The 14,850-nt window shown below is 40.8% G+C and overlaps 1 protein-coding gene across 2 annotated transcripts in view; it reads left to right on the top strand.

The window, feature by feature from the left end:
- The window catches only part of GPRIN3 (GPRIN family member 3), a 69,495-nt gene extending 56,677 nt beyond the window's left edge, over nt 1-12,818 (top strand). The window contains exon 2 of one of the 2 annotated variants that reach the window (XM_023636872.2): nt 1,657-12,818. In XM_023636872.2, the coding sequence (XP_023492640.1) occupies nt 1,770-4,103 (2,334 nt within the window). In that variant the 5' untranslated portion in view covers nt 1,657-1,769 and the 3' untranslated portion in view covers nt 4,104-12,818. Of the gene's footprint in view, nt 1-1,656 lie in introns of those variants that run through there. The other variant, NM_001257132.1, reaches the window with a different exon arrangement.
- Nucleotides 12,819-14,850: the final 2,032 nt, after the last annotated feature.

Raw genomic sequence — 14,850 nt, forward strand, 5'->3', positions numbered from 1 at the left:
ATACCCTCTCCTCTACCTTGCTTTTCTCATTCAACCATACCTTGGGGAAATCCCTCCCAAGTGAAAAGTTCTAGCCTAATTAATTGGGGGGTTTTTGTTTTTATTTCCTCCCCAAAGCCCCCATACATAGTTGTATATTCTAGTTGTAAGTCTCTCTAGTTCTTCTGTGTGAGCTGCTGCGACAGCATGGCCACTGACAGAGGAGTGGTGTGGTTCCATGCCTGGGAACTGAACCCCGGGCCACCAAAGTGGAGTGCACTGAACTTTAACAACTAGGCCATTAGGACTGGCTCATTAATTGTTTCTTTTAATGGCTGCATAGTGCTTTCCAGTAGAGGCATGTCATGATTATTCTACCACTCCCCTATTCATGGAGATCAGTTTGTTTCCAGTTTTTTGCCTTTACAAATAGTACTTCAGTCAACATACTTATACCTATATATATGCCGGCATGTTATTTCGTTTGATAAAATTGGGATCACTGGGTCAAGGACATCTGTATTTTTAGTTTTAGGAACTAAACTGTTTCCCTACGAAAGCTGTGGCCATACCCATTTCGTCTTATAATTAATAAAAATACTTCCTTTTGCTAGGTCTCCCCTGGCCTAAGAGTTATAACTCTTTTTTTTTTTTTCTCAATTTTTCAAGTGCAATTGGTATAAAGCAATATCTCATTGTTAAATTATTTGCATTTCTTTGACTACAAATGCATTTGATCATCTTTTGAAGTTTGTTGGCTGTTGGGCTTCCTATCTGGCAAGCTGCGTTTTCATATTCTTTATCCATTTTTCCAATAAACTATTTTGTGTCCTTGTAAATTTTTAAGAGCTTCTGCTATATTATAGGTATTTCTGCCTGTCCTCTAGAGTGGCAAACTTTTTTTTTTTTTTCCAAATCCATTGTATTTCTTTATGGTATCTTTTGCCATGCAAAAGTTTTGAATTTTGATTAGTCATCTATGTTTATACTTTTTCTTATAGTTTCAGTATTTTCTGCCTTGCCAAAAGAAGCCCACCCTCCCTGCCCCTAGATTATATTATGGTTCCTAGAGTTTTTTACAGGATATTTATTTATTTATTTAACATGTTAACCTTTAATCCATCTAGGCTTTATTTTTCGAACTGGTGTAAGATAAAGATCTAATTTTCTTTTCTTCCAGATGAATAAACAGTTTGCCAGCATTTTATATTAAGTAATCCATCCTTTTGCCACTAAATTGAAGTGCCTCTCTTGTCATATATTAAATCCTTATTTATAGGTGAATCTATTTCTAGATGTTCTACTTCCCATATCTGTTTAGGCCTATTTCAGTACTTACTGATTTGATTACAGTAGCTTTGCAGGATTTTCTGATATCTGGTAAATCAGATCGCACAAATGACTTTTGAGGTAGTTATCAAACTCTTCGGTAAATACATTAAAAACCTATTTGCTAGACAGCAGTGGGATGCAAGCAGAAACTAATATATCAAAATAATACTTGCGTAATTAAAATATTTTTCACGAAATCGTTCTTCCCAAGGTCTATTTTTATATCAACAGATATGGGAAGAAAATATTTAATGTGCTTATGAGATCTTATACAAATGACAGTTTGCTGTATTTCAGTCCTTACATGCTGTACTGTATTAATGGTAGCGTTTCCTTGATTCACAGATTGACCCTTCAGAGGGCCCCTCTCTGACTGTGTCTTCGCGCTGAGCTACGACTGCTTCCCAGTGGGAGCATACTCAGGGAACAGCTCTGAGGGTTTCCTGAAAAGAAATTCCATGGGGACTGTACCTGACCCTCTAAGATCAGCTACAACTTCCCTGATTGCAGCTTCTGGAAAAGAAGAGGTGCCAGCTGTCTCACCTCCGCCTCAATCAGCCCTCCTGTGCGAGAACACCAATGGCCTTTCAGACGCTCCTGCAGAACCAGACCTCAGCCCCAGGGCAGCTACCAAGGCCCTGATGCACGCCTGTGAGCATGAGACCACCCAGCCAGACATGTCTTCTCCTGGCATCTTCAATGAGGTGGAGAAGGCATCTCCCACACTCAACTCTCCTGGCAATACCCTGCTGCCGGGAAGCAGCGAGCCCACAGCCCCAGGCCCGCATTCTGCAGCAGGAAAGGATCTTATAAACACAGCATTTATAATGCCAGCCACTCAACACACCCACCAGGCCATCCCAGGTGACCAGCCCAATGCCAGCCCCTCATCAGGACCTGAAGATATGCTGGTGAAATCACAGGGAACCTCAGATGGAGAGCAACCTGAGAAGTCAACTTGTCCTGTGGGAGGCACCCTTAGCAGCAGCAACGATCAAGTGCCCTGTGATTTTCCTTCCCAAGAAACAATCCAGGGAGCAGTGCACACTGCAAAGGCAGCCACCAAGGCGTTCAGTCACGCACCTTCTCCAGAAGGGCAGAGGCAGCCAGCTGTCTGCGGCTCCCAGGCCAGGTCCTGCGAATCTCCAGCAAGAGAAGATGGATGTTCAGGGACCAAACAGCCCTCTGCCACTGCCTCAGACGCCCAGCCCGTGACTTCTGTGACGCCTCCACCATCTCACCTCACTAGCAAAGGTTCCTTTCCTGCAGATCCGGAGAAGGTGCTGCTGCCAGCACAGCACCAGGCATCAAGGTTCAAAGAAGCGGGCACCATGACCAGCCAAGGTGAGGAGGGTGAGATCAGGGAGGTTCCCAGCAGGGCTCGGCAAGATGCTGAGGTGCAGGCAGTGGCGAGTGTCGAGAGCAGGTCGGTCTCCACCAGCCCCAGCATCCTCACTGCACTCCTGAAGGAAACGCCCGCTCCTGAGCGTTTCGAACAGCAAGAGCAGCTGCGTGTCATTTGCCACGGCCGCGGCAGCGGGAGCCACACGTTGGAGCTATCTGACAACACCGTAGCCCCCGAGGAGTCGGGTCAGTGCCCCAGCATGATGCCAGAGGTGCGCATCCAGGCTGCTGCGGCTGTTTCCACAGCTTTCCAAGGAGAAAGTCAATCAGTGAGCCCATCGGCTGAGGTCCTTAAAACCTCATCCACCCTTGTGGCATCCAGTAAGGCCCAGGATACGGGTAAAGAAGATGGGAGGTCAGCAGGAGTGACCCCAGTGAGGGAAGAGCCCACCTCTAAACAGCTTTCGGGAACTAATTCTAGCTCCCTGAAAGCTAGCCCCACGGACCAGATTTCTCTCAGTGGGGACAATCAAGCTGAAACGAGTCGTGGCTTAGGGAAACCTGAAACCAAGTCGTCCGAGTTTGCAGTGAAAACCACAAATGACCACAAAACAGACCCAGATTGCAAATTCGCCGGCTCTTGTGGCCCTGCCAGCAAAGCTGACCCGTCTGGGAGCTTGGATCCCAATAATAAAGGAGATGCGAGAGAAAAGAAGCCTGCGTCCCCTCAGATAGTAAAAGAACAAGAATCTAGCGGCACCGATGTCCTCGATGCAAGAGCAAAGGCAGAGGGCAAAACCCTACTGCTCAACCCTAGATCTCAAGAAAGTGGAGGCACGGGATCAGCTGCCAGCCCCACCCCATCCCCAGTTAGAAGGAACCAGGAGGGCGCCGTGGAAGAAAGCAGACAGACCAAGACAACCGCCAGCCTGAGCCTGCCGTCTGATTCCCTGGGCGACTCCAGTCCAAGTTCTGGCAAGAAGACCCCTTCTCGCTCGGTCAAAGCCAGCCCGCGCCGCGGCAGCCGGGTCAGCGAGTTCCTCAAGGAGCAGAAGCTCAACGTGACCGCGGCTGCGGCTCAGGTGGGACTCACGCCCGGGGAGAAGAAAAAGCAGCTCGGTGCCGACGCCAAGCTCCAGCTGAAGCAGTCCAAGCGTGTCAGGGACGTCGTGTGGGATGAGCAGGGCATGACCTGGGAAGTGTACGGCGCCTCGCTGGACCCCGAGTCCCTGGGGATCGCCATCCAGAACCATTTACAAAGACAAATCAGAGAACACGAGAAATTAGTCAAAGCTCAAAACAGCCAGACCCGGAGATCCATTTCCTCAGATGCTTCTTCAAATAAAAAGCTCAAAGGAAGGCAGCACAGCGTTTTCCAGTCCATGCTGCAGAACTTCCGTCGCCCCAACTGCTGTGTTCGTCCCGCCCCTTCTTCTGTGTTAGATTGAAAAGAACGTGTGTGGAGCCCTTGTATGCATTTTCGGTCTTCGTGGGTGTTGGTCTCTGTCAAAGCTTAGGTAGGTTTTTTTCTGAGACCAGGAAGAGAAAGCAAGTATTAACTATAGGAAATTGCTATTGAGAACTATGGGGTCCCTTGATTGGGCCTCCATAAATAAAAATATCATTTCAATTAGAAAGAACTAGAGAAGAGAAGCAAGTTTCACTGAGGGTTTATGACCTTAATTAAGAGGAAACAATATTCACTGGGTTTTTTAATATGGTGTGGCTTGTAAAACTATCATAATCGTTATACATGTGTCATTTTGTATTACTGCCTCAATTTATCACACTGTGGTGTTTCCATTAAGGTCCCTGCTTTATATTAAAAATAGTAATAACACTATTAGCAAAAACACTGTTATACTTTCTAGTCCTGTTGCAATAAGAATGCTGTTACCACATAAAATTTAAGTAGATGATAAGAACTATAATGTAAAAAGTTGAAACAAATCTGACTCAGATGATATTCAGTAAAAGCATTTAAATGCATAAAATAGCAAATATGAATTAATATTTGTAAACATCTGTAGAGAACCCTTTTTATAAACGTTGTTATACCTGTTAATAAATGTAAGAAAGTTATATTAGGAAAATTAGCTAAGCTTTTGACTGCCCACATAAAACATGAATTTATTTATATAGGTTTTCCTGCACTGAAGGCGAGGTGCATCTCTGTGATTATGACCAGATTAAATCCATATTTCCTTACCCGAGAGGAAGGACAGGCCACTGAATTCTTGAAGAGATCATCGAATTATTGATAATGCTAAATTTTTACGGAGGTGTTCTCCACTGACATTCTACTGAGAATGTTAAGGTTCTGGTGAGGAATCATAAATAGCCAATTACCAAACACTCTTTTTTCTGTGTTGAAAAAACGAAAGCATCCTGAGTAACAAAAACAGTATGTTTAATTTAGACTTGTAAACAGGATGTAGTTTTTCTCTTGCTTTGGTTCAGTAGCTTCTAATAGAAAATGAAGTCAGCACCAAGTAGGACATGAGCTTTCTCACAGTTTTTGTGTGTAGACTGGGGCCCCCTGATTGCTTAAGTTTCTAATCTGTGGTAAAAAGGTAACCTCTGCAGCCTTATTGATTTTAAGAGAAATACCATCGGATCTCATCCTCTGATCCCAATAAAAGGAGAGGCCTTTCCTAGAGCACAGTTTGAGCTTTGGGTGACCTATGGCCCTTGAGAGCCCTCACCTGTCTCTGCAAGAGGAGCATGTCCCTGGGACCTGCGAGTGTCTTGCAGGGCACCAGCTGGGATGACCAGCAGTGGCTTGAGGGTTGGGTACTGTGAAGAGGAGCGTGAGCCAGGGCCCGGGAGCGCCTCCCCTCCTGGAGTCACCAAAGGAGAGCGCTGGTCTCCACCTTGTATTTAGAAAATCAGACCGTTGGACGTTGGAGGGGTGCTGGTTGCCTTCTCTGGACTCATTCCCCTCGATGAGCCAGAAGAGAGTGTCCGGCCATCTATTCTCTCTCCAGAGACTCATAAATGCCATTTGTGCTGTAAATTCCCAATCTCTGCTTTGGCTTTTTTTTTTTTTTTTTTTCATTTTAATTCTCTTTTGCAGACTCTGAACATATGAGGGAAAATCATACCTGAACTTCAACACCACAAGCTACACTGAACACAACCTACATTAGTTAATAGCCATTGATGTCTTTCAAAGCAATTGGACTGTACATGAAGCCTGCATACGTAGACCCTGGTCACAGCATTCTCAGAGCCTGACAACGTAATTACAGTTGTTATACTTGGAACTTATAGTGAATTTTTTAATTAGGCACATTTTTCAGTTTTTTATCAATTGGCCTCTATTAAGAATGCTGTCTAAAGTAGAAATTATCATCTAATTAGCAATCAGATGACTATTAATGATTAGAGATCTAGTCTAAAACTCTCTCTTTTGGCCTTAAATACCCATTTGTATTGTTGGTGTTCGTGGCGCGTCTGTGGGAGATGCCTTTGCCATCTCTCGCTCACTGCCTACTTCCCTTACCCGTTGGCATACGTGCCGTGCATACACAGAGAACACCCTGTGTACACAGTAGCAGCTGTCAACAGTACCCACTCCAGATGGGTGGGCCCCAGGTTGTCCTCTGCTGGGAAGTGGCTAGCACAGGCTGTTCCTGCATTAAAAGAGGAGAAAAGGAAGAATTCAGCATCTGGTAATAATATTTATTTTCATGAGTTTGGAGTAATCACATGATTTATAAATAGTTCAGTGAAGCAGAGGCCTAAGAGAGTTGTAGGCATTTGTCAAATATTAACTTAATTAGTTAATTTAATTTAAACTAAATTTGGTGTTGTCGTTGTGCCTCTCAAATTGAAACTTACTGTTTGATGTAGTAACTCTAACTGGTTTTCTTTGGTGCTGGAACTAACCTTTACTTCTTAATCTTTATTTTTTACCTTTAGTCTTTACTTCTACCACACTCTAAAGATTGTCACAAAATATTACAAAAGCTTTCTTGTTGCTATTGAATCTCCTAAAAAGAACAGCTTTTAAAAACAGTAGCAGAAATAGATTATCAAATGGATAAATAAGATAGGAGCCTATTCAAGACAGCAGTGTTTTTGCATTGTGATAGCCTAGATGTTCTCACAGTAAAACTTTTTTTTTTTTTAAAGATTTTATTTTTTCCTTTTTCTCCCCAAAGCCCCCCAGTACATAGTTGTATATTCTTCATTGTGGGTCCTTCTAGTTGTGGCATGTGGGACGCTGCCTCAGCGTGGTCTGATGAGCGGTGCCATGTCCGCACCCAGGATTTGAACCGACGAAACACTGGGCCGCCTGCAGCGGAGCGCGCGAACTTAACCGCTCGGCCACGGGGCCAGCCCCTCACAGTAAAACTTTTATTTGAAAATTTTCCTTCACTTGGACGTGTGACGCAGCATAGACCTTCGGTACATCATTTGTGAGTCTTTAGGTTCATTCAACAAATGAAGGTGCAAAGCTTTGTTCACAGCATGGCAGCCTCTTTGAACTTGCTCTGCTGTTCCCTAGCTGCATGGCACACATGGGGTTGAAAGCCGTTTGTTTTTCTTTCTTAAACCAGTAGTAAAAGACAGATGAGTTAGAACAGTTTCTGGAAGACAATGAAACATTTAAAATGCTAAGATGCTATACAACTTACCCAGTGAATACTAGAATTTTTAATTTAAATATTGATTTTGCTATTTTTATGACCGCAAGAAAAATGTCATCGCTTCAGCTGTCACATGTTTATTTTTAGTGCTTTTCTAATTATGTCTTCCTGGATTGCTGGCTTTGATGCCACACACCAACTACTGTACGTCCAGTAAAATCCTAATTAACCTTTGTGTTTCGGATCAGTGGCATAAGTTGAACATTTTGTTAGGTCAAAGTTAACCAGAACCCTTTTTGTTTGCATTCAAAATGAAATATTGATAAAATACATTCGTATGTTTTCCTACCTTGTCAAGTTCAGCTGTATTGAATATAATTTGATTTTTGATGATTTTTTAATCTTTAGAATTGTCCGATATTCGTTATTTTGGATACCAGTGTTCTCCATGTTGTGGGTTAAATATAAAAACTGAAATAAATTTTACTAAATATGCAGGTGTAACATATTCCCTAGAGGCTGAGTTTGGGAACCAAGTCCTTAATAGGAGCTTGCTGTCTTAAAGTACAAAGCAGAAGAGGAAATGCTTTCGGTTGCGTCTCAGAGTATTGAGATTTTAGTGTTCCTAGCTTATTCTAATGTTATCCCTCTCATTTCTGGGAGTTCCTAAAATTCTGGGAATACCTGTAAATACCACATGAAGAATAGCGTATGATGTGACTTAAAATTTGTTTGTAGAGGATATATATGAACATGCTGTCAATGTAAATTGTTTGCCCTTTGCTGTATCCACTCTGTTAATGTTTTGCTGCCAAAATGTAAGAAATTATCTTCTCTCCCTCCTACATACTGTGTAAGTGTTAAAAATTTTGTGCACTTCTAGTACCATATAATTCACCACCCCCCATATCTACTTTTTCAGAATCAGTATAAAGAAAAACAATACTTTAGGATAAGGTTTGCGTATATGTCTATGTGTTTTTACTGAATTCGGGCCCTTGTAGCCTTGTGTAGGCCTCTGCCTGTCTGATTCTCCCATCATCTACAGTGCTGCCGTGGAGATGACGCTGTTTACTCTCTCCTGCTTTGTCCTAAGTGGTGTCTGAGAAATGAGGCCTGCGAATTTCCCTTTGTGGTGATAATACAGTGAACTCAGCAGTATCTTGGCTAAGTGAGCTCACCATCTTATCCCTCCCCCTGTTTTGTCGACACAGTGAATTGGAAGTCTTGTCCACGTCTGCCTCAGTGTTTGCTATTTTATATTCAGATCTGGGCATTTTGTTTGCTGTTAGCAACATTCCTCGATGCCATATGTGGCCCTTTTGGTTGAATCCGTGTGTGGGGCAGCTGCTGCCACCTGGCAAATAACAGGTGATGTGCTGACCCTCCTGTCCATCCTTGTAACTGTATCCTTCTTAATGAAATTCTGCAACTGGCTGAGTAATTATAAATTAATCTGTGCAGACACACGGGCTTAAGGATGTCTACAAAATTTCAGACATTTTTGCAAAAGGGGAAAAACTAGTCTTGTAAATAGGAAACAGATTTCCATGAACTTTATCCCACCCTCGGGGAAAAAAAATTCTCCTTGGCTACAAAAATCAAATAAACTTGATTTGCAATGAGCAAGGACATAAATGATGATCGATTGAGGTGGAAAAATTCTGTCTCACAAGTAATCAGTGACATCTGCCAGAGGTCATTACCGCTACTTTTAACTGTGAACACACCAGCTAAACTACTCACTTGCCACAACGAAATAACCTCTCTCAAAGTAGATCCAATACGTCTGTATATACGAGTAGATAGAAACAACAAAAAGTCCTGAAAAATTACTGTTGGCTCTTAGGTTTATCAAAGTGATGATAATTATAAAGGACATTTAAATAACCGTGGGCCTTGGTGAAATGACAGTGGAGGCCAGAGTGGTGCAACAAGATGTCATTTACAAGTTTGGTGGGTTTTTTTAAGACCCAGATATCTCAGATACTAATCATGAGAATAAAGACTGTTGACTATGAAATTAAGACAAGCAATAATGTGCCAACAAGAGGCAGTTATACCAGCAAGTGCATGTGTTATGGGCATGCCATTATATATTACGGCTTGCTCTGTGAGGACTGACTGTAACCCACAGGAGAAATAAGCAAAGGCATTCTTTCTCCTTTCTTGCTGGAAAAACGTGTTTAGGAGCTCCATAAAGAGGTGCAGCCCTAGAGAGCGTTGTTGGGATGTGGTTCACATCTCTGTTTTAAGCTAGCCAAAACAGAAACGGAGTCACCTAAAGTCTCGCCAGCTTAAAACTCAAGACAGTTCCAATCGGAAACTTTGCTGAAATGGAGGGGCTAACTATGTGGTAATCCTTCTTCTGGACGCTAGCATGTAGAAGAGCGATTCAGTTAACTCTGCCTGGAGGATTACCAGCCTTACCTATGAAAAAGGGGTTCTCAAATGAAAAATAGCTAAAACGTGAGTACTCACATCAAAAGGGGCCTCCAATAATGCCTTACAGAAAATGATGCTCCAGATGGGCGTTTCTAAGTACTACTGCTTCATCAAGTTTCTTTGGGTTCAAAATCGATTGGCTGCCAAACAGTAGGAATAAAAATCACATATTTTACACTTCAGAAAAAGATACTGATGATCAGCCAGCATGGTGATAATTATGATGAGAGACACCCTAGTGATTTAAGTGTGTTAAGGAGAATTAAATGGGAGAGAAATGCTAACTTCTTTCTTGATCTCTTGAGATATGGGGATGTCATCCACTTATTTCTGGGGTTAAAATTATAGCTTGCTTTTTGACATTGCTGCTAGCAGTACTCTTTGTTACTTTAAAAATTAAATTGTCTGTTCTTCAGCAAAACTTTCAGGCAGCTAACCAATTTTTTTTCTGATTTGTATTATTGCTTTTAATATCATGTAAAGGCTATATATAGTGCCAATTACTGAATGAGCAGAATGGGCTTACCCACGTTTATCGGCATCTCTTAATGATTTCAGTTTAGATTCCTTAGCATTTATTTTAACCACATCTTTGAGTAAATTACTTTCCATAATCTTCTCCATCATGTCTTAAAATGATGTTGGTGGATCAGGAGTTGCAGTATTATAGTCGTACTCCTCAATCCTTAGGGGAGAGGAGAGACGAATTCTTGTTTTAGGGGTATCGGGAGATGCCTTTTACTGAAGTTAAGACAGGTCAACAGGGCCTGACAACTCAAGAAAGAAATGAACTAACACTTACTAAATTTCTAAATGTATGTATCTCTGCTGTACAAATGTGTGAACAATATGTTGTGCAAATACTGTAGCAGGTTGTGGTATGTCAATACGTTCTGTAAGTGTGTACAGTCTGTGAGTGGTTGGTTTTCTATTTTTATGTGTAGAAAAAAATAACATGCTGATCCCATTTTCAGGGCAAGTTCTGTCATCAGGTAGGCACATGTGCGAAAGTGAATAAAGCCAACAAAAGTCTGCATGTGTATTCAGGACCAGAATTTGTCCTTTCATTTTTGAAGGTCAGAAAGGGCTGTTATTTTTTGTTTTTAATCATCTCCCAGAGTAGATAACATATTGTCATAAAGGCTGAACATAGTAATCAGGACATTGGCATGTTACTAAATGTGCCAGGGCTAATTACCCACACCATTAGTCACAGGTAAGGTCAGTTCTTTGACCACCGGGATGATTTACATTCCTCACACATCCTCTCTGTGTTAAGTGTGTGACTAGGATGTACATACTATGGGTGTGATTGTGTACATACCTTGTATGAATTATCTAAATCCTCAAAGCAGTGGCAGGAAAGCAGAAAGAAGAAACAGTCGTTCAAAAGCCTCACAAGGGCTAATCAACGTGTATTTGCATTTTCTACACATAAAAATGTATACATAACATAACTGTAAATAGCTTACCCACATAGATATGCACACATAAATGCATTTTATTCATACCAATATATTTAAGTAAATCACAAATTAAAACAACTAATTGAAAACTGCATCTTTCCATGATTGTTCCGTTTTACATATATTAATACTGGATCAGATGCTCCCCGTTAAGTGGTGGTACTCCCTGGTAGCAGATTTGGTGCTTAGGGCAGCCCAGCCCCACTGGGCCGTGAAAATCTAGTTAGCATCTCACTGAGGCTCAGACTGGTGGTACCTGAACAGCTGCAAAGTTTTAATGTTGTTCTTTAAGCACCTAATTTTATATCTGGAAAGGGCAAACACTGGGGAAAACCGATCATGTTTTATAGACTCCATTTGTACGTTTATTAGTGTGTTTATTTGCACAGACTGATAAAACCCCTACTTTTTTTAGAGATATATTCCTAGATTTCAAAAGAGTGTAATCACTCGAAGTGGAAGATGATTGCAGGCATTCTTCTCTTGAAATCGGCGAAACAATGTTTAGCAACACCAAAGAGAAGTCAAGGAGTAAAATTTTTTTTAAATTACAGGTGATGTTGGTAGGATAATAGGATATGAGTACTTGGGAGTTCCTTAAGATGGACTCAAATAAATTACTATTATTGATAACAGGTGATGCTGTGTGGGCTGGATAACAAGATTAGAGTCATTAGCCTGCAAATGTCAACACTGGGACAACATCACTGAATTGATGTTGCTTGAGTTTCTCTCATTTATTCTAAAAGGAAATACTCTATTAGAGATCAAAAAGACTGATCTGCTTCCTAAAACCTAACATAATTTGATCCCTATTCCTTGACACTAAAAATTATGTTGGCTGGGTGTTAGGTTGAAGTTATGAATGGAAATACCAGAATTGCCCATTAATAGAGATTTCTGTGGTAAAGTGCAAATAGAACCACTTCTCAGTAGAAAGTTAATAATGCCATTTAATGCATATTTGTGTTTTAGAGAATGAAAGTGCCATCTTTATATCTTAGATAAAAATAAAAGGTTAACCAACCATAACAACACTACAATTACAGCTATAGCTGGCTGTGTTTTTTAACTACTAAAAACATAGTTGTTTATAAAAGCAGCATACCTGAAATCTTGATGTTTGTCAACATTTACCATTGCTTAAAAGATAAATTTATGTAATTATTTTGGAAGATGTGTATTAATTTAAATGCCACCCAGAAAAATGATAGCTGTCAATGTGAGAATCATGTGTGTAAATACTCAGCTGAGAAAGACCAAAAGTCTAGTGTAATGTTAAATCACTAAAGAAACAGTAATTTTCAAAATGAAATTCCATTTGTGGATGTATCAATATTAGAATCTAACGCTGTGTTTTTTCATGATATCTGTATACAACGGTCATAAAGTGGTTGAGTCAGGAAAGTCCCCATCCTCTGGAAATTGACCTACCAATGAAATTTCATTTCCTAGAAAAAAGATGGAATGTTATTTATATAAGGATAGATCACAATTTTGGAATTACTTATACTTCCACCCTCATTTTGGATTTGATTTTTGAATGGATGAATGAAAGAAATTCAACTGATGATTTAGTTTTACCCTCAAAAAAATTTTAAATATGATTTCTTTGCATTTCATTTTCCATAATAAACATAATATAGATTAAAATTTACCATCTTTGTTTTTTGTTGTTATTGTTATTGCTTTTGCCACTGCTGTTGAAATTATTCTTTTAGCCCTAGATGTTTATATCGAATCAGTTGATATTCAGTGTGACACACTTCTGCTAGGAATCTGCAGTGGAGCTGAAAGTATTTACAACGAAAGGTTTTTCTCCTGTAATTAAAATAGAATTCCCATAGAATCAAGCATGCCTGCAGGTCATCAGAAGCATGGTTTTTCCTGTTCTTGATGGCACAGCAGTGTGTGTGTGTGTGTGTGTGTATGTGTACATGTATGTGCTTTTACTCTTGCTCAGTAAGAGGGATGAGAGCTTGGCATTCAGGGAAATACAGGAGGCGGTGGGAGTTCAGGGCACATAGACTCTTGTGATGACGGCATGGATCGCCTGTATTGAAGTTTAGATTGTCTCATATCCAGGTGTAACAGCATCTTGCCCAGGGCCATCCAGGTGTGTGCTGTATAGTTCCAGCCTCTCCGCCTACTCCTGGGTAAATAAGTCAGGGTCCTGCAGTCTGGGTTCCTAGAAGGAGATAGAAAGCCCAGCCATGTCCTCCAATCCAGCTTAACCATTAATAAAACTAACGTTATAATTGGGTCCCTTTTTGCCTCCTTGAATCTGTCTTCCAATTCGTCAAGGCACTGCAGAGTGGGAGAGGTACAAGATTTATGAATCCCAAATCTCAAAAAATGATTTAGTGTGTTTTTCATGAACTTTAAACAGTGATTGTTTCAAAACTTCCAAGGGCCACACTCTGCCTCCAACTACTCTGTGTGTACAAATACACACTTTCAGCCTAAATGATGTTCTCGGCCTGCCATTATCTAACTCATGTATACTTAGACATTCATTCTTGGCAAACTTAAACCTTGTGCGTTTCCAAAGATGTAAATGCTATTTGTGGAGAAGTTGGATCCTTGAAAGGGGCCCCGGGGGGCTGAGATCATTTGTCTTACGCCTGTACCTGTTTCTGTCCCACCAGCAGGCGTTTGTCTCATTAGGTGCCGTTTCCAGCCGACTGTTCTCACTCATCCACATCTTTAATGTTGAGCAGTAAACACGAGAGCGGCCTTCTTAGCATAATCTGGCTTCGCTGGACCGATTGTGAACTCAAAATACCTCTTGTTTCTTGTGAAGGGTCTGCCTTTTTGTAAACCATATAGGATCACTTTCAGTCTACCACACGTTCTTAATGAACTTGTAAATACTTAACATTGTTTAATTTTCCTCAGCACCGTTCTAGACGATCAGTGAGCTAATTTACAGACTTCTAAAAAATCTTTAGACCCTTAGAACTATATTAATGTTCTGCAGCCGGTCTTTCTAAATATAGTATGGAGGACTAACATAGTCAAAATTCAAATTGTCAGGATGGAAACTAAAAGTCCTCAAAGAGATTTCTGGTGGGAGTATTGGCATCTCAGGGATGATAGTTCCCTACGTCTTTTTTTATTCTCACTTGACACCTCTCAATCAAACTGCACAGGAACCTTGGCCTGCCATTCAAAGAAACTAAGCAGAGTGTCATTGTCAAAGATATTATAGGTGTTTAGAAGCAAGATAAGATTTCTTAAAGAGCTGGAAAGTATTTGCTTCTTATCTATGTTCTTTTTGCCCAAAGTCAATACAAAGAATAATGGCTATGTGCCGAATGTTGTGTTGGGCACTTCCACATGTGTCTTAACCTTGGGAGGTATTGTATATAAATGCACACCATTTTTCGGTCATTTTTTTTTGTCAGTGGTAGATACTTGAGACATAGGAATTGGATGTTCAAAGAGATATAGTGGTAAATACCCAGGCTTAGAACCAAAGACTCTTGGGTTCAAATTTCAGCTAAAGTCCTTGGCTAAGTCATTTAATCTTTTTGAGGCAGTGTGTTCATGTGTAAATTGAGGATAACAATACATATTTTGCAAAATTGTGTGGATTAAATGAAACAGGCAAAACAAATATTGGTTGTTACTCCTTTGTGTTTTGCTTTCTTCTGTGCTTGAACTTTATCAATCTATTGTAAAAAGGC

Source organism: Equus caballus, chromosome 3 (genome assembly GCF_041296265.1).
Source record: "Equus caballus isolate H_3958 breed thoroughbred chromosome 3, TB-T2T, whole genome shotgun sequence".
Lineage (NCBI taxonomy): Eukaryota > Metazoa > Chordata > Mammalia > Perissodactyla > Equidae > Equus > Equus caballus.